This window comes from Stenella coeruleoalba, assembly GCF_951394435.1.
Source record: "Stenella coeruleoalba genome assembly, chromosome: X".
In the NCBI taxonomy this organism is placed as follows: Eukaryota; Metazoa; Chordata; class Mammalia; order Artiodactyla; family Delphinidae; genus Stenella; species Stenella coeruleoalba.
In genome coordinates this window covers 25,726,439-25,749,539 of record NC_137152.1, presented here as the reverse complement: position 1 = coordinate 25,749,539, position 23,101 = coordinate 25,726,439, and the positions used below count along the sequence as shown (strand labels likewise).

The 23,101-nt window shown below is 39.1% G+C and overlaps 1 protein-coding gene across 20 annotated transcripts in view; it reads right to left on the bottom strand.

Annotated features, from left to right (window-relative positions):
- The window catches only part of DMD (dystrophin), a 2,843,071-nt gene that overhangs the window by 317,869 nt on the left and 2,502,101 nt on the right, over nucleotides 1-23,101 (bottom strand). For all 20 annotated transcript variants that reach the window (XM_079909736.1, XM_079909735.1, XM_079909718.1 and 17 more), the window contains one exon: nucleotides 12,019-12,165. In XM_079909736.1, coding sequence (XP_079765862.1) covers nucleotides 12,019-12,165 — 147 coding nt within the window. The remainder of the gene's footprint in view (nucleotides 1-12,018; nucleotides 12,166-23,101) is intronic.

The following is a 23,101-nucleotide window of genomic DNA, read 5'->3' as shown; positions in this document are numbered from 1 at the left end:
TCAACTATACTTCCCTTTAAAAAAAAAAAGAATCTCTAGGAGGGAAAGAAAAAGATACAGTTAAAAAAAAAAAAAGAGCCAGATCAAAAGCAGGAGGATGGTGGAAATGTTTCAGGCCGAGGGAGCACAGGCAGGAAGAAGTCTCTAATGCACAAGGAAGCTGGGGATGTGAGACTGGCCAGGGAGGAAGAGCCTGGACCTCCCGGGGACTTATAAGCAGGGTTAGGGGTTGGAACTTTGTCCTAAGGCAAGGGAAAACCATTAGAAAGCTTTAAGAGGCAGGGAGGTAATGACAGTCAGATGTGCTTTCTCAGAGACAATTCTGCATAGAACAACGTCTATGCTCTGATGCTGTGTATGTAAGAAGAAAATGTGTGTGGGGGGCGGGACGGGGTATGTTACGTAGGCATGTAAATGCATTAACAAGACTGGAAGGATAACAGGCCAAAATGAAAGGGAAAGTGGGGTGCAGGTAGATGGTCAAGCTAAGAAAAACTTTCAAGGTTTATTCTATACACTTAGGTATTATGTGAGTCTTTAAAAAAACATTTTTATTGGGGTATGGTTTGCATACAGTGAAATGCACAAGTTTTACTGTACAGTTTGATGGGTTACGGAAAATATGTAACCTTGTAACTCCTATCAAGATACAGAATATCTCCATCATCCCAGAAAGTTCTCTCATGCCCATTCCTGGTCGCCTCTCCTTGTACCTTCCAGGGACAGCGACCATTTTGACTTATTTCACCACAGATGAGTTTTGCCTATTCTAGAACTTCTTGTAAATGGTACCATAGAGTATCTATTTTTGGGGGGTCCAGCTTATTTGCACAACACGTTTTTGGTATTCATCCATGTTGTTACACACATTCATAGTTTGCTCTTTTTAATTCCTTCCATCACCTAGTAGTAATGGATTATATGAATATACCAAATAGGTTTATTCACTCACCCGTTCATGGATTTGGTTGTTTCCCGTTTGAGGCTGTTGTGAATAAAGCTTCCATGAACATTTTTGCACACACACAAATACTGTACTGCATATCCGGAAGATGCTAAAAGAGTTTATTTTAGAAGTTCTCAGCACAAGAAAAAAGATTTTGTAACTAGGTGTGGTGATGAATGTTAACTAGACAAATTGTGGTGATCATTTCACAACAGATACAAATATCAAATCATTGTGTCGTACGCTTGAAATGAGTATAATTATATGTCACTTATACCTAAAAAAATTATACCTAAATTAAAATAAAGCAGGGAGAGGAAGAAAAGCTATTTTATCTCATATTCCTCCAAAGGTAATATTAAGTATATTCCATGTCATCAGAGCAGACAGATCATTTAACTGTTGATAAGGGTCTAAGATATGAGTAAACCATGTTCGCCACAGAGTAAAGGATGCACATTTAATTTTTGATCAATTATTTTTCTTTTTGGAACTTTTGAAAACTATTTAAGCACTGGTAAACTTTATACATCCACACATCTAGACATGAATACTGTTTCTTCAGAAATACTAGTTTTGTTTCCTAATATACCGCCTGTGGTACAGTTTTCCCCTTATTTTAGTTTTCAACAACGTTTCTGCTTACTTTCATGCTTTCAGCGATTCAAGAACTATTTATTGAATGCCTACTATGTAAAAGATACTGACAAGTATCATTAGATATGGTAGTTAGGGCCCCTGCCGCCTTCATGGAGCTGACATTCAAAGTGGTGCAGATAAACTTTTAATAAACAAACACATAGCTACAGATTTTCGTTAAGTGCCGCGAAGCAAGCAAACAGGATGCTGTCTGTGATAGAGAATGATAGGAAATTCTCTTTTGCTGTGACTTAATTATATATTAACTCTCCAGGCCATTACTTCAAATGATTTCTAGTTGTTAAATTTACATACTGGAATTTTGCTACTCTGTTTAGTTTGTTAGTCCCAAGCTTCAGGCTTTTATTTAGAATAAAAGCTACAGATGAATAGAAAAGTCACTTAGCTAACTTGTCTTCATCCTTTAGGTTTCAGTTGGAAGGCCGCTTTCTCTGCATCTTCTCTCATAACACTTACCACAATTTGTAATGATTATATGGGAATTTCTTAAATGTCTGTCTTCCCAAGAAACTATAACCCCCATTAGGGCAGAGAGTGCTCAGTGCTTCCATGACTGCATCCCCACTACATAGCACAGAGCCTGGCAGACGGTAGGGACCAGAAAAATATTTACTGAATGAAGGAGTATTTCTGCACACGTCAGGAAGATTTTGATGATGAATTCCTCCTGGTTCTACAGATGAGATTCTCCTCTTGAATCTGTGAATGACTCAGACTCGGTTCTAAACAGGCTATCCCTGAGAGTGTGGTCTGAGATTCATATGCTCATCCTACTTTAAATCTGCATTTCCTCAACTCTTAATGCAGGTGATCCCTGACAAATGAGTAAATGTAAGGAGAAAGTCATACTTTTTGCTTAAAGGTTTGAATTGTAAACGAAGAGGACATATTGTCGTGTCTGTCTAACTTTATAGCAAAGAAGTGGTATTGTATAGTTAGTCGTTCTGACAGACTCCACAGCCAGGCTGCCTGGGTTCAAACCCTGGCTCTCATTCACCAGCCATGCGACCACAGGCCAGCAATCTAACCTTTTAGTTTCTCATTCTCTTCATCTGTGAAAGGAGGATAAAAATAATATCTACCTCAAAGGGTGATTGTGAGGCTTAAAAGCATGAATACAGTACATGTAAACATGCTTAGAATAGTGAATGGCAGGCAGTAAATGCTAGATAAGTGCTCGTTATTAATTTCAGCAATGCATAATACTCACTAAAAACAATTCTTCTTGAATTTATCTTGTGCGACTTCATTGGCCCAAAAAGTATGGCCCTGTATAAAAAAACCTGTATTTCTAATACTTTCTAATTTATCATATTTTCCAACCACAGCTCTACCTCTGAAATGAATGAATATATTAACTGAAGGGAGAATTTATATCATAATGATCATTATTTTAAGGATATTATAGAATTTGTAAGAATAAAGAAATGTTAAGACAACCTACAGTAATTTAAAATGCCCTTTGTGGTACTGACCTTTAAAAATAGCATTTCTGAATTTCATAAGCTGGTTTCCAGTCCTACTTACAGAGTTGGCTTTAACATCCAGCTTTTCATTTGGTCTGAAAGCGGGTTATTTCTAGAGGAATGCGGAGGGAAGGAGAAGAGGTGGAGTCTTTCTGGTGGAAATGTGAGAACAGCAGCTCTTTGAATGTTGTGCGTGACGTAGCCTGGGAAATGTGAGCAGCTGCTGGCGGAGTGTTTCACACGCAGCGGGAGAGTGGGAAAAGCAAAGAAGCAAACCACCAGGGCAAACAAATGCAGAAGAACGGGTGGGGCGGGGTCAGGCTGCAGTGAAGGAGGGAGGTCAGGCTAGAGGGAGAAGGACACTTAGAAGAATAAAGAATAAAGCAGTGAGAATTCTGAGGAAAGGGCAAATGTCAGCTGCACAATAAGGGAGAAAGAAAAGGGGCATGAAGGCAATTTTAAGTACTCATAATTATATGCGTATTTCTGAAAAGAAATTAGAGAGATCAAGAGGCTAAAAGAAATACATACATAAAACTGCTGTTTAAACACATTTAACAGGAACACATCACATCTTTACGAACAATAATAAAACTATTATATGTATTGCCATAGTAGCTGGTTTCAGAACTAGCAAAAAGTGTTCCTGATGAAAACAAATCAGAAAGTAAGTAGTACAGAAAGATCAAGCATTCAGGTAACCAAACTAATACTTCATAATGATTTTGGTTCACTTTATAAAATCTCTTAAAAAATTAATATGCCTTTCATTCTAACTCATAAACATATCTTTGACTCCTACTGGCTTCATTCTCATTTTGTACCTCATAAATTTTTTTGGTCACACTCCCTACATCATTCATTTTTCTCCCTATGGTCCCACACATCCTGATGCCTTTAAAAAAAAATAAAGTATGCCCTTGAAAACTAGATGATTCTTCTTTGGGGTGAGGAGGCTGGACCCTGGAACATCTGGTCTACGTTACTTTCAAGGGTACCTGGGCAACTTCAGTATCATTCCTCTTGAATAAAGCACAATTAGCTGTAAAAACACTGTAAACCACAGTGACTGAGGAAAATGTCCATAAGCTCGACAGTGCGCGTTAACCTGAGTGTGTTCCAAGGGCTGTGACTAGCCTGGACATTTAGATTTACACACTCCTTTAAATCTTTAAAGGGACTCGTTCACTTCTGGTTTTTTTTTTTTTTAAACAGAGATGAGGTTCAGCATAAATGATTGTTCTCTCTTTACTGAAAAGATGTTTTCCTAGAACTCAATTGTCCCTTTTTTCACGGGTCATTCTATTCCTAATGTCAACAAATCCTTCTGTGACCCAACCTTTTCTAAAACAAACACATTCTTCTTTCCTCTTTGTTCTTTTCATTTCCTTTACCTTCAACTTAAAAAGATTCCTGCCAAAGGGCACATCAAACTTGATGTTATAGTTGAAATCTTTTTACAAGAGCTACCTACAGTTTAGAATGTGTCAGAATAATTTTTCCTACAATATTTTTGGATAGTGGCTTTCAGTCTTTTCAAGCCTGTGGATCCCATATTAACTTTCCAAGACTTAGAGGATCCCCACATAATAAAAGTATTACTTAGTATCTGTCAATTGTGAAAAAGTGACCGACCGATAAAAATCTGTATGAGTTTAGTAACCACACCTGCAGTTACTTATTTATGAAAAATACTGGTATATGGGCAAGACAGTTTTGTATTCTAGCTACAGACAATGCTTCATGCAAAAATACATTTCTACACCTCTCCGTAAAACTCTGTGACCCACAGTTTGGGAACGAATCTTTTATACGTGGTCACAGATCAACAGCATCTCCTGGGAGCTTGATAGAAATGCAGAATCACAGATTTCAGCCAATACCCACTGAGTCTTGGGGGGTATTTTAACAAGCTCTGCAGGTGACTCTTACCCATGCTAGGTTTTGAGATTTACCTTCTAGACCAGTACTATCCAACAGAAATATAAGGAGAGCTGCATACACTATTAAATTTTCTAGTAGACATACTGAAAAAGTAAAAAAGAAACACTGTCGGTTGTTTTACTTGAAGCTACAGGCTCACTTGGTTCATTTTCAATAGAAATATCTAACTTTGAATAATCAAAAAAAAGAAGTGGGTGAGAGTAATTATAATGATATATTTTACTTAACCAAATACATCAAAATATTTTCACCTCAACATATAATCAATACAAAAATATGAATGAGATGGTTTACATTCCTTTTTTTTGGTACTAAGTCTTTGAAACCTAATGTGTATATTACACTTACAACACACTTCAGTTTGGACTGGCTACATTCAAGGGCTCAGTATCTACATCTAGACCATGTGTCTTGAAATATAGTAACTATAAATTCATATTTACACTATGTTTATTATATTCATGCATATTTACATTTTAGATTTATAGTTATAAATTCATATGGTGTTACTAGGAATCTACTAAAAGTTCCCTTCACCCTTTTCTTTCTGCCTCAAAGATGAGTGCTTGGGTCTCCACCTTCTTGTAGCACAGTAACACTCCTCTGATACAGAATTTTCTGCATGACGTTATGCTTATTTTCCACAGTGTAACCCTAAAGTTCTCAAAGTGTCTTGCAGAAGTCATATATACATTTAACCTTTTAAACCCAGCTGTACCCAGCAAGTGTTTAATGTAGAATAACGGTTATCCAAGTGTGGGGCTCTGGACCAGCAGCAGCCTCACTTGGGAGCTTGTTAGAAATGCAGAATCTCAGGCCCCATCCCAGACCTACTGAATCAGAAACTCTGCAAGTGGGGCCCACACACAGTGATCATACAGTGATCTGTGTTTTAATAAGTCTTCCAAGTGATTCTGAGGCTCACAACCATTTGAGAACCACTGATGCAGGAAAACATTTCCTTTGAGAACGGCCACAGGCTTATTTTCTTCTCAGTTCTGTGATCTAACTACAAGCAGAATCATTTTTGGTCTTATTAAAGAAAAAGCCACGGAAGGGCATGCTAAGGAGACATCGGCAGAACCAACCCTCAGCAAAACGGAAGTGAAGAAAGTTGGCTGTCCTCTCCTCACCCTCAGTTGGTAATGGGTCCACACTATTTGTAGGAGCAGACTGCCCAGCTCACTACATTTCCTGCCAAGAAGGGACCCCATAAACCACAACGGAAAACGATTAGCCCTAGATCCTTAAAAAAAAAATAAATAAATAAAGAACATAAGGAAAATGTTCAAAATCCATCAACACATTTAAAGGATCAAATCATGTACTCAACGACGATAAGAACATACCTACATATATATTGGGTTGGCCAGAAAGTTCGTTCGGGTTGTTCTGTACAACGGTATGATGACCCGAACGAACTTTTTGGCCAAGCGATAGCTGAACAGACGCCTGCTTCAAAAACCTACCTCACGCAAGTAAAGGACATAACCTTCTCCGTCGGAACTTTTAATGTTTTTCAATTAAAAATCTTGTTTAGTTTTTTTAAAAAAATGAAGCCATGCAAATATTTGTTGGCCAGCTAAATATGATTCCATGACCTTCCACGAATCTTGCTAATCTTATTACACAGACCAAACTCCCAGTCAGAAATTATTGAAGAATTTGTAAACCAGAGATCTGAAAAGGTACTACTTTTATAGTATTAGTGTCACAACAGCCTATACACACACACACACACACACACACACACACATACACACATACACACATATTTGTTTATAAGATGGAGAAAGGGAGGGAGGGTGGGCCATTATGGAAGTAAGGAAAGAAAATTCATCTATAAAACTTTGCTTAAGGGCTTCCCTGGTGGCGCAGTGGTTAAGAATCCGCCTGCCAATGCAGGGGACACGGGTTCGAGCCTTGGTCTGGGAAGATCCCACATGCCGCGGAGCAACTAAGCCAGGGCGCTACAACTACTGAGCCTGTGCTCTAGAGCCCATAAGCCAGAACTACTGAGCCTGTGCGCCACAACTACTGAAGCCTACGCACCTAGAGCCCGTGCTCCACAACAAGAGAAGCCACCGCAATGAGAAGCCTGTGCACTGCAACGAAGAGCAGCCCCCGCTCGCCACAACTAGAGAAAGCCCACGCGCAGCAACGAAGACTCAACGCAGCCAAAAATAAATAAATAAATTTATAAAAACAAACAAACAAAAAACCTTTGCTTAAGATGGCGTAAGCAGTGAAGGGAGTTTTGGTCACTATGTCCTTGGACCAGATAGGACAATTACAATGTCTGGTTGCTACATAGTAGATGCTTAATCACTGCTGACTGAATGAAAGAAGGAAAGAATGAAAGAAGGAATGGAGTATATAGAAGATGAGGGTCTACATCCCTGTGACAGAAAGTTACCACAGAGATGTGACGACGGAGTATATAACTGCCCATATGACTTTGGAAGAATCTTAGGAAACCTTTAAAAACACATAATTCATGATGCTGTCCTTAAACATATTTAAAGAATGTCATGCATGGAAATGTCTTCATATTTAATACTTTTCAAGTGATTACGTTTTATACATCCTACAGTCAACGAAGCATTTACATTTTATATTAAAGTGTATTTGCAGCTTCTGTTGCTATTCGTGGGTTTACTCATGATGCAGAGAAATGGGCAGAACATTCCCTAGTAGTACTTCCCTATAGTACTTGTGTTTGGTGACTAAAGAGCACAACTATGGCACTAAAAGTGTGTGCAATGCTTCAAAATTAGAAAGGTTTATCATCAGTTTTTCTTCCCATTTGGTTTCAATACCCACTTCTACTGGATCAGGTATTAACATTGGTTCCACTTTGAGAGCTAATTCATTAAAATCACTTTTGGTTGATTTTAGTACAATTGCTGAGTTATAAAGACAATGAGGAATATAATGCTGTATAATTTTATATTTGAAACGACAGGTGTGCTTTTAAGGGGTACAGTGAACTGGGCTCATTAATCCATTGGCTTGTAAAGGAAGCTTTCAAAGTTGATATCCCTGAGAATTGTTTAAAAAAGAAGTGAAGCATGAAAAAAAAGTGAAGTATTGTGTTGCCCAAAATAGCTTTAAAGTATGACTCTGTTAAGTCCAAACTTAACAGGACTGTGAGAAGAGGCAACGAAAAGGGTAGGGAGTTGCAGTTCACAACTGATTCAGATCGTGACTGACACCTAAAAGCTGTCTGACTGTCATTGTGTCACTTACCGTCTCTGTAAGTCTCAGCTTCCTTACTTGTACAAGGGAACAGTGATACTATGTAATCATAATACGTAATCATAATGTTTTGAGGATTAAGTGAGGTAATGTACACGAAAACTCTTTGTAACTACAAGGAATGATGGTTTCCTTTGTCCAAAACACATTGTCCGATGGTCTCACAGAAACATCCACACCAACGTGTCTATTGTGAGGGAGAAAATAGGATTTTATTCCCACAGAGAGTTTCAAATGGGCAAATCAATGTCTCTGTACTTCTATTCGTGGATTCAATATAAATCCAGAACTCCCTATACGTTCTATTTCTATGTACAGACACTCTGTGACTGGGTCTTACATTGCTATTGATGTTCGTATCTATGTGGTTTATGTGTTCCTATCATTTTGAGAGATACTACACACAGCTAAAAAACCAGCATGCCTTTTTTAAGTCAAAATTAATGGATCATGTAACTAAACCCAGGATATTCTGACATCAGGTAGACATAGCCTGGTAGTATGTCACTCTACTTCTTCTGTTACACTATTTGCTCAAATGTAAGACTCTTTTTCTTAGGCTTATATCTGCCTTCCCACTACCCCAACTCTCCATTCCTGGTTTTTCTTTGTCTTATCAGACACAGAAGCTAAGATGAACTCACACTTTTGTCATGATTTTACTTAACTGACATAGCACTGTAAGTGAATGAGTTCTTTATTTTCATAGAAATATGATGTCATCATAATGGTGGGCTCACACTCCCCTCCACAGAAGCTGGGTAATGCTTTAGTCTCACATACATTCTTCTAAATGTAAAAGGTTCTCAACAGGATGTATGAGTTGCTCTTCCAGTACTGGGGATAAAGTTGTTTGATATGAACCTCACTTCTTGCTTTGTTCACTTTCTGAACAAGGACTCAACATTTATAATAAAGCCGAGTGGTTAGAATTCTGGTCAAAGAAAAAAATGGAATCAACTTGACTCAGTTATGTGCAACCCCAAACCTTGTATTTATCAGCTTTCTGCTAAAAACACTTCTTAAGCCTATTCTTAAGGTCACGTTAAAAACTAGCAACGTGTGGAATTTGCCACAATAAGAGCATATGCCGCAAACTGAATTATTTAATATGAGAAGGCTGTGTTATATGCGTGTTGGAGATGAGGGGTTGAAAAGTTAGAATTATATTGATAGGAGGAGGAACATAATCCCAACAGGTCACGTTTGTACTATGAAGAAGAAGCAACTCCACTGATTCTAGACTAAATTTTGTCATATGTGCATCTCCCCCAGATATCCACATACACAATCATAGGACTGAACTGGCTGTGACCTAAGACGAAATTCATTACCTCGTTTTACAAACGAGGAAATAGAAGCTGCGCGACGTCAAATGGCTTTCCCAAGATAACATGGTCAAATAATAGCTGAGCTTCAGTTTGAAGTTAGGTATTCTACTATTCACTCCTACACTCTTTTTACGACATCACACTATCTTCTTTTATGTACTTCCCTATATTTATAACCAAGTCCTTATTCATTTTAAAGAATGGATACAAATTAAGCTATTCATATTTTCTCATACTTTATATTTAAATAACAGTGTAACTATGATGGATCACTTAGCACTGATTTTTTTTAACTTTTCCTATCATAATATTTTTATCTCATTTGTAAATTTACATGCCATTGTCACAGATTTACATCACATTCTGAAAGCAAATGTGGCATTCAGCTCACTAAAAGAAATTTTAAGATAATAGTTCAAGAGTGCTTGAATGGAACGAATGTGTCCATTGGTTTTCCTTGGACATTTATTACTTTCCTTATTTATGTTTAAATTGAGAAACATACTAAGGATGAAACTGATAAGATTTTAATAGTACTTAACCACTAGGGAGCAAATAGACATAGAAATGCATGTAATCTCTTAAATATATTGCCTTGCTTTAGTCAATGCCACTTATAACAATCTATCATACATGTATTTCAAGACTATCCATCACAACAAAAATTAAATTATATGAGATCTCAAGAGGTCTTGAGTTTGGAAGTTGTTTTTATTAAAGATCTAGCAATTCTTTAACAGGACTTTCAGTCACACCCCTAAATGGACTGCCAATAGGAAAAGTAATCTGGTTTACCATTTTTTTTCTTACTGAAACACTGAAAACAAATATTTTTATTTTTATTTTAGTATACAAATATAAATTATAATATATTCATCTCAATATGTACCCATTATAATAATGTTTACTTAAAGAGTACTGTAATGTACAAAAAGCCCATTTTATAATATTAAGGGAGGGACTTCCCTGGTGGCGCAGTGGTTGAGAATCCGCCTGCCAACGCAGGGACATGGGTTCGAGCCCTGGTCCGGGAAGATCCCACGTGCCACGGAGCAACTAAGCCCGTCCGCCACAACCGCTGAGCCTGTGCTCTAGAGCTCACGAGCCACAACTACTGAGCCCACGTGCCACATCTACTGAAGCCTGCATGCCTAGAGCCCGTGCTCCACAACAAGAGAAGCCACCGCAATGAGAAAGCCCGCGTGCAGCAACAAAGACCCAATGCAGCCAAAAATAAATAAATGTATATAAAAATATTAAGGGAAAATTACAAACGGCAAGATAATATCTACGATTACAAAACTTAAAAATGATATCTGCAATTTAAAACAGACTGGAAGTAAAATGTAAACATATTATAAGTAGCTGAATCTGGAAAACAAATATTTTTAAACCCAGTTTCCTCTTTCCTCTCTGTCCCCAGAAGCATACTCTGTGCATCTTATGAAACCAGAAAAAGAGAGAAACAATTCCTTAATTCTATGGTCAAACAAGTTTTAAGGTTTGGGGGTATAATGGTGGCCTTCACGCATTGAACACATAGACACACCTATTCCACCATTACATATTCTGAGTTCTTACTGTGAGCCAGGTACTGTACCAATAACTCTACCTGAATTACTTCCTTTAATATTACAGCAAGCATGCTGGAGACGAGGAAATGGACAATCAAAGAGGTCAAGTGACTTCAAGTAAGTCTGATTCCAAAACCTGTATGCTATAATAATAACAATTATAACTGCAATAACACCAAGAACTAGAATTCACACAGTGCTGACCATGTGGCTAGTACTTTACTAAGCATTTCCCTTGTATTTTGACTTACTCGTCCTGATAATAGACAAATGGTTTAGAAACATTTAACATCCCCATTTTCTTCAGATGAAACACTGAGGCAAAGAAAAGTTAAATAACTTGCCAGAGGTCCCACAGCCAGTAAGTGTGACCTTGAGCACACCTACATTCCCTTTATTTACTATGCAAACCTATGAAAAACTTCGTTGTGTGGGTCTGTGATAGGATGATCTTTCTTTAAAAGATTTAGAATGTGTCTTACCATTGACTCTTGTTTAAATTAGAATTCCAAAAGGAAAGATGTGTTAAGAATCCAAGCGATGATAGTACAAAGCGATTGCATGCCAGTAATTTAGTTCTTCCAGCACGATTCAGCGTTATCTTCCATGTTTATTGCAAGATATAGTAAAGTCTAACTCTAAGCCCTTAAAAAATGAATATTAATAGGCTTGAAAACATACACATAGGGAATTATTAAATAATACAAAATATCCTACACTCACAAAATATTATCATGAGTATCACATGAAGAAATTACTTTTATTGTTCCTTACAAACAAGCTTTATCTGTATATTCTCTTACTGACAGAAGGAACCGCAATGCTTATAATATGCCTACCTGCAGAAGCTTCCATCTGGTGTTCAGGTCTTCCAGAGTGCTGAGGTTATATGGTGACAGCTGAATGCCCAACGTGGTGAGCTGGCGAGCAAGGTCATTGATGTGGCTTACATTCTCTTTGAGAGGTGCAATTTCTCCTCGAAGTGCCTGTGTGACATAGTCAAGGGCAAAATGGAAGATGAGAACATTTAAAGCAAAAAAAAACCCAGGCACATGGGAACTACAAAGTATCGTATTTTGTTGGAGGTGTCAGCAACATTTGCTCTATTATAGTGGTATTATGACAATGAAGATTTGTTAACGGGTGGATAACTAATATCTATTGAGCACTTCCTAGGTGCCTAATCCTGTGATGAGCTCTGTCCAAACGTAATCTGATTTTATTCCTACACAAAAACACTATGCAGTTGGTAGTTGGCGAATTCTCATTTTATACATGAGAGAACAAAACTGCAGAGGTTAAACCTTGCCCAAGGCCCCATGGGTCAAACTTGGGGAACCGGGGTTACATACTCAGGTTTGTCTGCCTCCAAAGTGCATATTCTTAACAATTAAATTACCTTTCCAAAGAAATTCAGGATTGGCAAAGGAAAAGGAAAAATACGACGCTGCTAGACTCTAAATTCTACTCATCTCACAACCAAAAATGGAGGCTTTCTTTTTTAACAGTAAAAGATGTACTCAATCATAAAATATTACATTCCAACTTCGTACCAACTACATAATAAATCGATTCATTTAGAGATTAGGGTATTTTGTCAAATCCTAAGAATGACTTCCAGGTCTCCTGGTATTTTAGTCCTTGTAGTAATGACTGAAGAAGGCTCCCATGGGGCTTCTCAACTGTCTCTGAAGCACGGCAGCAGGATTCTGTGATGCAATGCATCATGACAATCTGTTGAGAAGAACCCTATGCAGATACGGGGAGGATGTTACCATGCATCATATCTACCCTATTGAGATGACATTTATGGACCTTTAACGTGATGCATGATGTCCCAGTGTTCCAGTGAGCAATTTCTAAGGGACAAATTCCCTCACTTCGGAGAACAGTTTGTGTAATACGATGTCTGTGCTGTACAAGGACATCACTTATTGGCTATACGTGCTGTTTTGACTTGCTTGATCTGGGCAGGTGTTATTTTTGTGGTTCACTTTGTTGATAAAACCACTGTTTACACTGACTTCATCTATAACCTTCCAGTTCCTTCTGACTCCAAATGACAGGAACCAGTATGTACATTCTAAATAAGAATGGCATTACCTCTCAAATCAAACTGAACATCTCATCACTAAAAGGTGGTATCATATGGAGTGTAAGACTCTTATATAGTTCTTAGATAATAAGGACATTGTGACAATCACTCTGTTGAACTTACAGTTTTTTAAAAAGTGGTCATTAAAAATATTATATTAAAGAATCATGGGGTTCCTTCTGGGAGTGATAAAAATATTCTGGAATTAGTAGCGATGGTGGCACAGCTCTGTGGTTATACTATACACCACTGAATTATACACTTTAAAAGGACGGATTTTATGGTATGTGAATTATATATCAAAAAAATAAACAAAGGAAAACAAAAGAAACCGTTCTGACTGACCACACAGATGCGAAAAAATCATATCAGATGTTTTTATCTTTATTCGATTTCATGTCAGTGGAATGTCATAGGAATCATTCTGAAACTAAGAAAGTTCATGTAGGAATTGATAGTAAATATTATTCCATTTCCTTATAAATAAATACATGGATTAAAAGAATCATAGTAGGACTTCCCTGGTGGCGCAGTGGTTAATAATCCGCCCGCCAATGCAGGGGACATGGGTTCAAGCCCTGGTCTGGGAAGATCGTACATGCCATGGAGCAACTAAGTCCGTGTGCCACAACTACTGAGCCTGCGCTCTGGAGCCCGCGAGCCACAACTTCTGAGCCTGCACGCGTACAGCTGGTGCTCAGCAACAAGAGAAGCCACCGCAACAAGAAGCCCGCGCACCGCAACAAAGAGTAGCCCCTGCTCGCCACAACTAGAGAAAGCCTGTGTGCAGCAACAAAGACCCAATGCAGCCAAAAATAAATGAATAAATAAATTAAAAAAAAAGAATCATAGTAAGTGTCCATGGAGAGAGGCAGTTAAACTCCATAAACGTGAATTCGTAGCTCTAAAAGGAAATGATCCATAATCACACTGTTTTGCACAATAGAAAGGTTAGAAAACAGATTTTTTTGTTTGTTTGTTTTTTTGTTTTTGTTTCTTGCGGTACGTGGGCCTCTCACTGCTGTGGCCTCTCCCGTTGCGGAGCACAGGCTCCGGACGCGCAGGCCCAGCGGCCATGGCTCACGGGCCCAGCCGCTCCGCGGTACATGGGATCCTCCCGGACCGGGGCACGGACCCGTGTCCCCTACATCGGCAGGCGGACTCTCAACCACTGCGCCACCAGGGAAGCCCAGAAAACAGATTTCTTAAATGTCATTTGGGGAAACCTGGACAAGAACAATGATTACAAAAATGGAACCACTGTCTTCTGGGTAATAACATGAGTTTCTAGTAACCACAAGTAAATATCACATGAGTGGGAACTGTAAGTAGGAACCATCGCAGAGATGACAGGATAGCCGGGCAGAATCTGACAATAGTGCAGATTAACCCTGTACACTAATCACTGCCTTCACCAGTGAGGTTCTCAGCTGTCGAGTTCAGTATCCATGTCAGTTAGGTCATATCTAGATTTCAGCTCCCCTTGGATTACATAATGTACATGGTTCAAGGGTCTCTTATTAGAGTATTTTGATTTTCACTTTCTTCCCCAAAGTCCTGGACACAGATTTTTAATCCTGCATCAATGTTTTGGAGGATGAAGGAGATTAAAAAATAAGTTCCAGCATTCATGATTAATCACAACACTCAGTCTCCTTTCCCCTCTTCCCCCCTCCCTCCCCCTCCTCCCCCCAGCCCCCCCCACCCCAGCCCGCGCGCGTGCACACACACACTGTCATGGGATTTTGTGGCTTCTGTTTTTTTTGCTTGTATCTACCAATTACAGTAGAAGTTCCCTTAACTGATCTCCACTTAAGACTCATCAGATTAGCCAGAGTCTTCATTTGTCTGGGAAACATACTGCCTGGTGCCTCTAACAACCTCTAAATAAGATGTTAGAGATACCTGTCAGTATGCATGGCGTTCAGCTCTCATTAGTTGACTTGTCAATGTGTGTATGTTCTGAAACCTGCTTTTGCCAATTAGTATTGCAATTACATAATTTAATGAAAGATTTCCTAAACCAAAGAAATATAAGTCTAAGAAGAAAATAAGTTATTATTTCTATAAAAATATGGTTAAATATTCTGGAAAATTGCTTTAAAAGAAAAAGAAAAAGAAGTATTACTGAATTGGGTGTGGACAAGACAACTGTAAAAGAGTAGGAAAACAACCTGAAAATTTTAGAAAGATTCTGTATTCAGAATGCTTCTCATGTTTCCCAGTGGACTCTGTCTGCATTAAGGAAACCTGAACTGGAAATCAGAATGTCTCTGTTATCAGTGTGATTTATGGAGAACTCTAATCAGAGAATTTACACTCAAAGAAAAAACCTTCACACAACATTAAGATATTAGTGACTATTTTAACATAGAATAAAATGTTTAAGACATATTTTTTATGATTCCCTAATTTAACTGACTTTTTCAATTAACTGTTAAACTCTAGGTCCTAATTGAGTTGGAATAGAGAGCATCTATTTTAAATTTTGACTACTACAATTTTATTACCACTGCTACTGCTACTACTGTTATTATTAAGGGAGAAAAGCCACATGTTCTGTTTAATCTGAATGCCTAAGTCTCTGTTAAGATAAACGGAAGCTTTGATTAGGGGGAGGTCAGTTGCTAAAGAGAGAATCTGGTGCAGAGGTTCACTTTGGGGCAATAATTGTGATGGGCCCGAGCAGAAGGAAGAACTTCAGCCGGCTAGAAGTCATCGTGAGGGAACTAAGCACATGAGAATGGAGGAAAGGAGACAGCTGGTGGTGGAAAAGAGAGGAAGAGAAATGACAAAGCGAGAGAGTGCCATGGACATCTATACACCACCAAATGTACAACAGATAGCTAGTGGGAAGCAGCCGCATAGCACAGGGAGATCAGCTCGGTGCTCTGTGACCAGCTAGAAGGGTGGGATAGGGAGGGTGGGAGGGAGGGAGACGCAAGAGGGAAGAGATATGGGGACATATGTATATGTATAAATGATTCACTTTGTTATAAAGCAGAAACTAACACACCACTGTAAAGCAATTATACCCCAATAAAGATGTTAAAAAAAAAAAAAGGAGGCAGGAGAGTGTTTAAGTCAGTCTTCACTTTGACATCTGACCTAGGTTCTGGTGGCATACCACCTGAGGATGGCCCACTGCTGTAAGCTGTCAATGCCTAGAAGTGTACATAACAAGAAGCACGGTCCCCTAAACACTGAGTCACAGGACATACTCTGTGAAGAGTGAATACAGGTACCATCTCATTTAAGTGGATGTAACATTGCGTTTGACTGTATTTCAAATATTAGCACTTCTAATACTGCTAATTTAATTATTAATGCATAGACATTTAAATTATTAAACACTAAACATAAAATGTCAAAAAGTAAGGCTGACTCTGAACAATATGATGTGCTATTTAAATACTACCGGAATTTCATTAGATTTTATTCTAGTGTGGAAGCAATAAGTGAGAAAACATTCAAGGGAGCCATTATACTCTGGGTTTTCTCTGAATCACTTAAACATCTGGAATATGTGCACCATGAAAGAGCAAACCAAGTCTAATTTTATTATGACTAGTTTCATGCAGGCAGAATTTTCACTTCATTAAATGCTGTCTGATTATAAAAGTACTGATTTAGAATGATAATAAGTCTAATATGTCAAGTTTTCCTTTTTTATGATGTTTAATTGCTTGTCAGAGCTTTGCTTCGATCTTTATGTAAAGATTTGTTCAAATATAGACTCAGAAGCTCAGTCGTCAACCACTTTGCAACAAAAGGAAGGAACTGTCTATTAACAAGGGAACATTATTTCTGAGGGAGCAATTTTGACTTGATAGTTAAGGACTATTCTGCAAGGCACAGAAGGTCAGTTTGGAGCATTGGAAAAGGTAAGTTGAGGCACTTTGACTTTGGGGGGCCTCCGTGAAGTAGGAAGCAACAGACCTGGCATATAATCAGTGTGCAATGAATATTCGTTGAATGAAAACATGAATTAAGGGTAAGTGGGAACATTTGAAGTAGTTTTGAGAGAGACTGTGAGAGGGAGGTGACCAAAGAAATGCAGCGAGGCTGCCAAACAGTGTTGAGGGCTCAGTTGAGGCTGAAGACCACATTTTTTTTAGCAGAACCCATCTGCCCGATCTTCTCTTTCTCCAACAGTGCTCCATGCGAGCATGGAGAAAACAGCTGAACCAAGTTTGGGATTCTGTCAGATGGTTGTGGCACAAATACCTAGGGACAAGAGAGTTTAAATTTTAGCCAGATGTGATTGCAAAACACAGCTAAACTGGATTCAGAGGGAAGTGAAGCAAGATGAGGCTCGTAGATGGAGAGAAAGTACAGGGGTCAATGGTGGAGGTTCAGGACAAACCAAGAAAGGCCACAGCAAGATTAGCTGTACAAGCGATCAGGAAGGAGAGGAGACTCTGGGATGCTTGAATTAGCTCTGCCATTCAGGAGTTTATACATTGTGTGATGTGATATACATATCACAGTTATATGTATATATGTCTGACATATATATACACCACTTTATTTATATATTAATGGTGCTCCTGAGAATCTGAAACTCTTCCCTTCTTAATGATATCAAACACTGTTCCTGAAATCTTAACCTACTACTTCGTAGAGCTCCTATCTCACTTACCAGGAATTCCAAATTAGTCTGATCTGACAATGAAATGTCATTCTAGGGCTATATACACTGGGCAGAGAAATTTACGTGACAAGTACTATCTAAGAAGCGAAGTAGGGTCTAACTGCATTTGTCTCTACAATGAAACCTTGCTGAACAAAACTGTGAACGAAAAGCTCTAAAAAAAAATAGCCTAAAAAGAGTGTTAGGAGAAGTCCCAGGATTCTTCACACTGGCTTAGTAGCTGAGGGGGAAGAAATGGAAATCATGTCCTGCAAATCCAGGTCTTTGGTTCTGGTATTGAGGCTTCTACATGTGGCTCAGGGAAGGCTTCACGGAACTCAGTTACCCAGAATTGGGGGTAGGTACAGCCCAGCTATGTTCTTGCAGCTTCTGCATTTGTGGATGGGTGTATCATCCTGATGGGAGTGAATGGCCACCGCTGGAACCACAAGAGTCAAGGACCATATGCTGCTCTGCCCAGAAGCTCAAAGCCCTCCTGGAGCCTCTTAAATAGCTGGGGGGAATGAGCTACTCAAATGTGGTTGGACCGATAACAAAGAAACACAAGAGGAGATGTAGGCAAGGCTTTCACGAAATGCATCAGGCTTGGAGACTTCCATTGTTATCTCCTGTTCTTGACTCTTTACTCTGGTTGGCTTCCCACCTGGTATAGTGCCCAGGATGTAGATCCAGCTTTTGTCTCAGATACCGACTGCCTTCGGGAAGCAGAGTCTGAGCGCTTTTAAGAGAAGAGTGAGAGAAGCAGGAGGTAGGGCAGAAAAGCTAAGTAAGGATGTGGTCTCAGGTGGAAAACAGCATCAACCTTGTCTCATAGGAAGCTCTGGCACACAAATTATACCATAAAATGTCCCACCTTAGGACAAAGAGGTTTGTCCTCTTCTATTCCAATGGCCATCGGTTATTGGCCGCTAGCTTCCCCCTGGCAGTCTTAGAGGAGAAGGGGTGGTATGAGGTCCCAGGCAAGGGGCCTTCCTTTTGGCTGAGGAAGGTTTTCTGGAAAAGGGTGCAACTATGAGTCCTTATCAGCCAGCACTCAGAGTTGCTGTGTGATGAGTGTGCCAGCCGAGTAGAGGAATCTGGCTGGGGTGCCAACGGCATCCACTACATAGACCAACGTCCTCCAGTTCCCCAATTTCCTTTAACCCTTGGACTCTGGGTGTCACGTACTTTTTTTTTTTTTTGCAAGAGACCTCTTACGTGAATTCTCATTGCTAACATTATAAGGCTATCCCATCGACTTCGAACAAAACTGATACATTCCACCCTTTCCGTAAGTTCTGCCAACTACTAAGGGATTGTGTGGAGCTAAGACACAGGGGGTAGTTTGCAGATTGAATGAGGACTTCCCTCTGCCGTTAGGATCACTTTTGCCTCTGGTAGAGACATTCTTGACAATAAATTATGCCACTGAAACATGTATCCTTTTTTAATAGAGATGCGACTGCACTGCATTCCAGCATCAGTTTTTACTGTGGCAGCCTGCGGGCAAAATATTATGCTGTTTTTTTTTTTTTTTTCACTGTCTTCCTTGCGTTCCATTTTCAGGGCAATTCTTGTACGTGCTCCTATTTGGGCATGATCACTTTGGATGAGCAAACTGAATACGGACATAAATAATGAAGCAGATTCAGAACTCATGACCTAGATGTAGCATAATCAGGATGACTTGGGGTAGGTTAAATTTTTTTAAAAAAAAAGAGTTTAGGAAAACAATATGAAGTTTGTAGGCATGAAAACATCTAGCACTTTTATTTCCCAAGCAATTATCAGTAATTATTTTAACTATGGTTTTCCCTCAGAGTCACCACACTTCCAAACTTGTGGCACTAAAAGAATAGCAATTAACTGCTGCATTTTTTTCAATAAGGAATCCTCATGTTTTTATGAAAAATGATCTCTAGTTTCTCTTCATATTATTGGAAAAGAAAGCGCACCCAAATACAAAAGCATAAATTCTTTTTTAACATCTTCTTACGTGCATCTATCATAATTCTTCATCTTTCAGGACATGGCTTCACTATGAAGCTTATAACCCCAACGCTCCTAAAGGCTGAATTACAGCTTAACCACACATATAGTGTCTGTCTTCTTTTTTTTTATGCATGTTCATTTTGCCTTCACAAATATGAATTGAAAATGAGGAACAGAATGGAATTGATCAGAAAGGAAAGGTTTTTGCCTATAAGAACAAGTGGTACACATTTGAGTTATTTTAATTTCCTTGGAAACTACTTTCTATAATCCTAACTCTGGTTGCTAATTATTTCTTTTTTATAGAAAAATGAAGCAAATAAACCAAAACAAAAACATATCAAGCTTTCCATAGCTTTCTAATGACACAATTAAAACAAATAAAAAAGGTAGCTCATGAGTGCTTTACAGAGGCTAAATGCAAAATACGCACAATTAAAATAAAAAGGTCTCTAATGAGTATAAATAAATCATTTAAGCAGACCACGTTCTTAGGCTGCTAAGGAAACAGGAGAAATGCCAATATTTTCCTCCTGAGAAATTGTAATTATATGTGACATCAGGCACAATGGCGGTTAATGAAATCTATTTACTTATTTAAAATTAAGTAATAATCCATAAACCATTAAAAACATCAACCACCAGGACACTGATAGTCAAATTCAGGAGTTATTTTAGATTAAGTTTTACATTTAACAGTTTTGAATTTGCAAACAGTGCCCTGGCAAAGACATGCGGTCTTGCTCTCACCTTTCCCTTCATGGCTCAAAACATCTGTCTAAGGCAGTGACTCTCAAACGACAGCATGCATCACACTCACATGGAGGGCTAGTTAACACACAGACTGCTGGGTCCCACTCCAGCATTTGTGATTCAGTAGATCCAGGGGGGGCCTGAGAATCTGGCACTTTTAACAAGAACTTAGAAGATGCTGCATCCCTAGAACTCCCCAAACTTATTCTTGACTTTGCACGCTGTTCTCTCAGCCTGGAGTTTTCCATTGGCATCCTCTGCCTAGCTGACTTGTATTTTGCTACTCAGGTCTCAGTTCCTGTGCCCAAGAAAGACAGCCCATCCCTGGTTGCCCTATCTGAAGAAAGGTCCCCCGATTTTTCTCACTCTCAGAACCTTGTTTTCCTTCTTAGCACCGATCGCACTTGGTAAGTGCTGCTTATTTGCTTATGTATTAATTCATTATCTGTCCCTTCACAAGACCCTAACCTTTATTAAGGCAATTCGATATTATTTTTTTCACTAGGGTATGCCTGTACCTAGTACATGATAATCCCTCAATACATTTTATTAAAGGATAAACAGTCAACAGAATTAGGTACTAATACTTTAGATTAACAGCTATTCTCGAATTGCTTCATAAACACAGTTTCCTACAGAAATCTGATGCCGAGTTCCTAAGTGAAAGAAGAGAAACCTGCTTATTTCCTTCAGATTCTGTATCTGAATTCTTTGGATCTATTACTTGATTTATGTTGGAGCATACACTAATTTCTGAAGTATCTCTAACGCTCTGGGCAGGAATGTAACTTTCAAGTTTTTGGTACTAACCAGGGGGTTTTTATAAAAATGAAGCAAGTGGGAAAAAAAGGGGGAGTAATCTATTTAAGGAAAATATGTTCTTTTGGTAGTGATACACGTGGTGTAGCCTTCTGCAGGGCATTTTGGCAAGACTGGATAAAAGCTTTAAAAATACTCATACAGGAAAAGATGAGAAGGCTACACAGCGGGGTCTCCATTTGGAGGTATATAGTGGCCTGGCCAAGGAGACAAGGGGACTGAAATCCAACCTGGGCTCCACTACTGAACTGGTGAACTCTGGCACAGGGCTGGAGATCTCTTCGATGAAAGAGGTACCTTTTTCTACTTTGCCCGAAGAGGCACTTGTAGGGAATGAGATTATAGATGCTGAAGGTGAGGTTACGGATGATCTCTGTTTCTCTCTCCATCTCTCTCTCTGTCTCTCTCTCTCTGTCTCTCTCCACCCTCTCTCATTTCTGTGGTTTTCCACTAAAGAAAAAGTTTATTTACAAATTATTTTTCACGCATTTCTTCTTGTGTAAAAGGGGGAGTGTAACATGGACACACCCGGGCTGTTGCAAAGATGAACGAGGAGGTTGGGTCTATTTCTCCTTCTTTTACTCCACCTGCAACCAATTAAGCATTCTGTCCCACAATGTGGGGAATACCAAGTCACACGAGCCCTGTTGAGTCTAACTCAGGGAGACTTGGCAAAGCAGAGGGTTATAAATTCATCCAAGAGAAAGCCACAGACTAAGATTGACTAAAATCCTTTCTCGGGTAGCTGAGTCTTTGGCACCAACTTCTAATATCACCCTGGGGTAAATCTGTCTTTCCTCACTCCTCTATCATGTAGCTTTGTAAGGGCTCCTTGAACTAGACATTGGGATGTAGGTACATGAAACACAAAGGAAGCAGCAGCATGGTGGGAGGAGGAAGGCTATTTGTTCAGAGCTTGAACAAATGGCAAGAGGTAGGAAAGCTTAATGTCTTTGGGGAGGTGCAAATAGTCTTTAATAAGTTGAAGCATGAGGTACAGGGCAGTTGTGGAAGAAAAAGCATGGGCGTGTTCTTCGAGCAAGACGGTGGTGGGTTTGAATGAGCTGAGCTTTGCAGCACAGTAATGAAGGTTTTTGCAAAGGGGAATGGCATACTGTCAACAATCCTTTTTGTTAGATTTTAATTACTACTCACTTGAAAACACTTGTTTTATATGCACTATGTACTATGTATACATCTACTATGCACTGGGAAAATGGAACTCTCAATGGGTTCACAATCATTAATGGAGAGAGACAATTTAGTGGGTTATTAAAAAACAATGTAATCATGCTATGAGAAGTTGTGTCGCAGGGCTTGAAAAGTGCAAAGGAGGCATATGCTCAACTGGAAAATTTCAAGTCGAGGAGTGAGTGTAAGCTAGTGGCCACTTCAGAAAGGAGAACAATTGACAATGAGCGTTTGTTGATTCAGGCACAAAGTAACAGTTGCTAGCAACAGGATGGTGGCAAATGGGAGCAGGTTACCTGTAAAATAATTTTTAAAGGAAGAAGGCATTTTGCCCTGTGCTTTTAGAGATGTTTACTTATTCACTCATTCCAAAAAAAATATTCCTGAGGACCCATTATATGCCAGGGAATGTTCCAAGCACTAGGCATAAAGCAGGGCA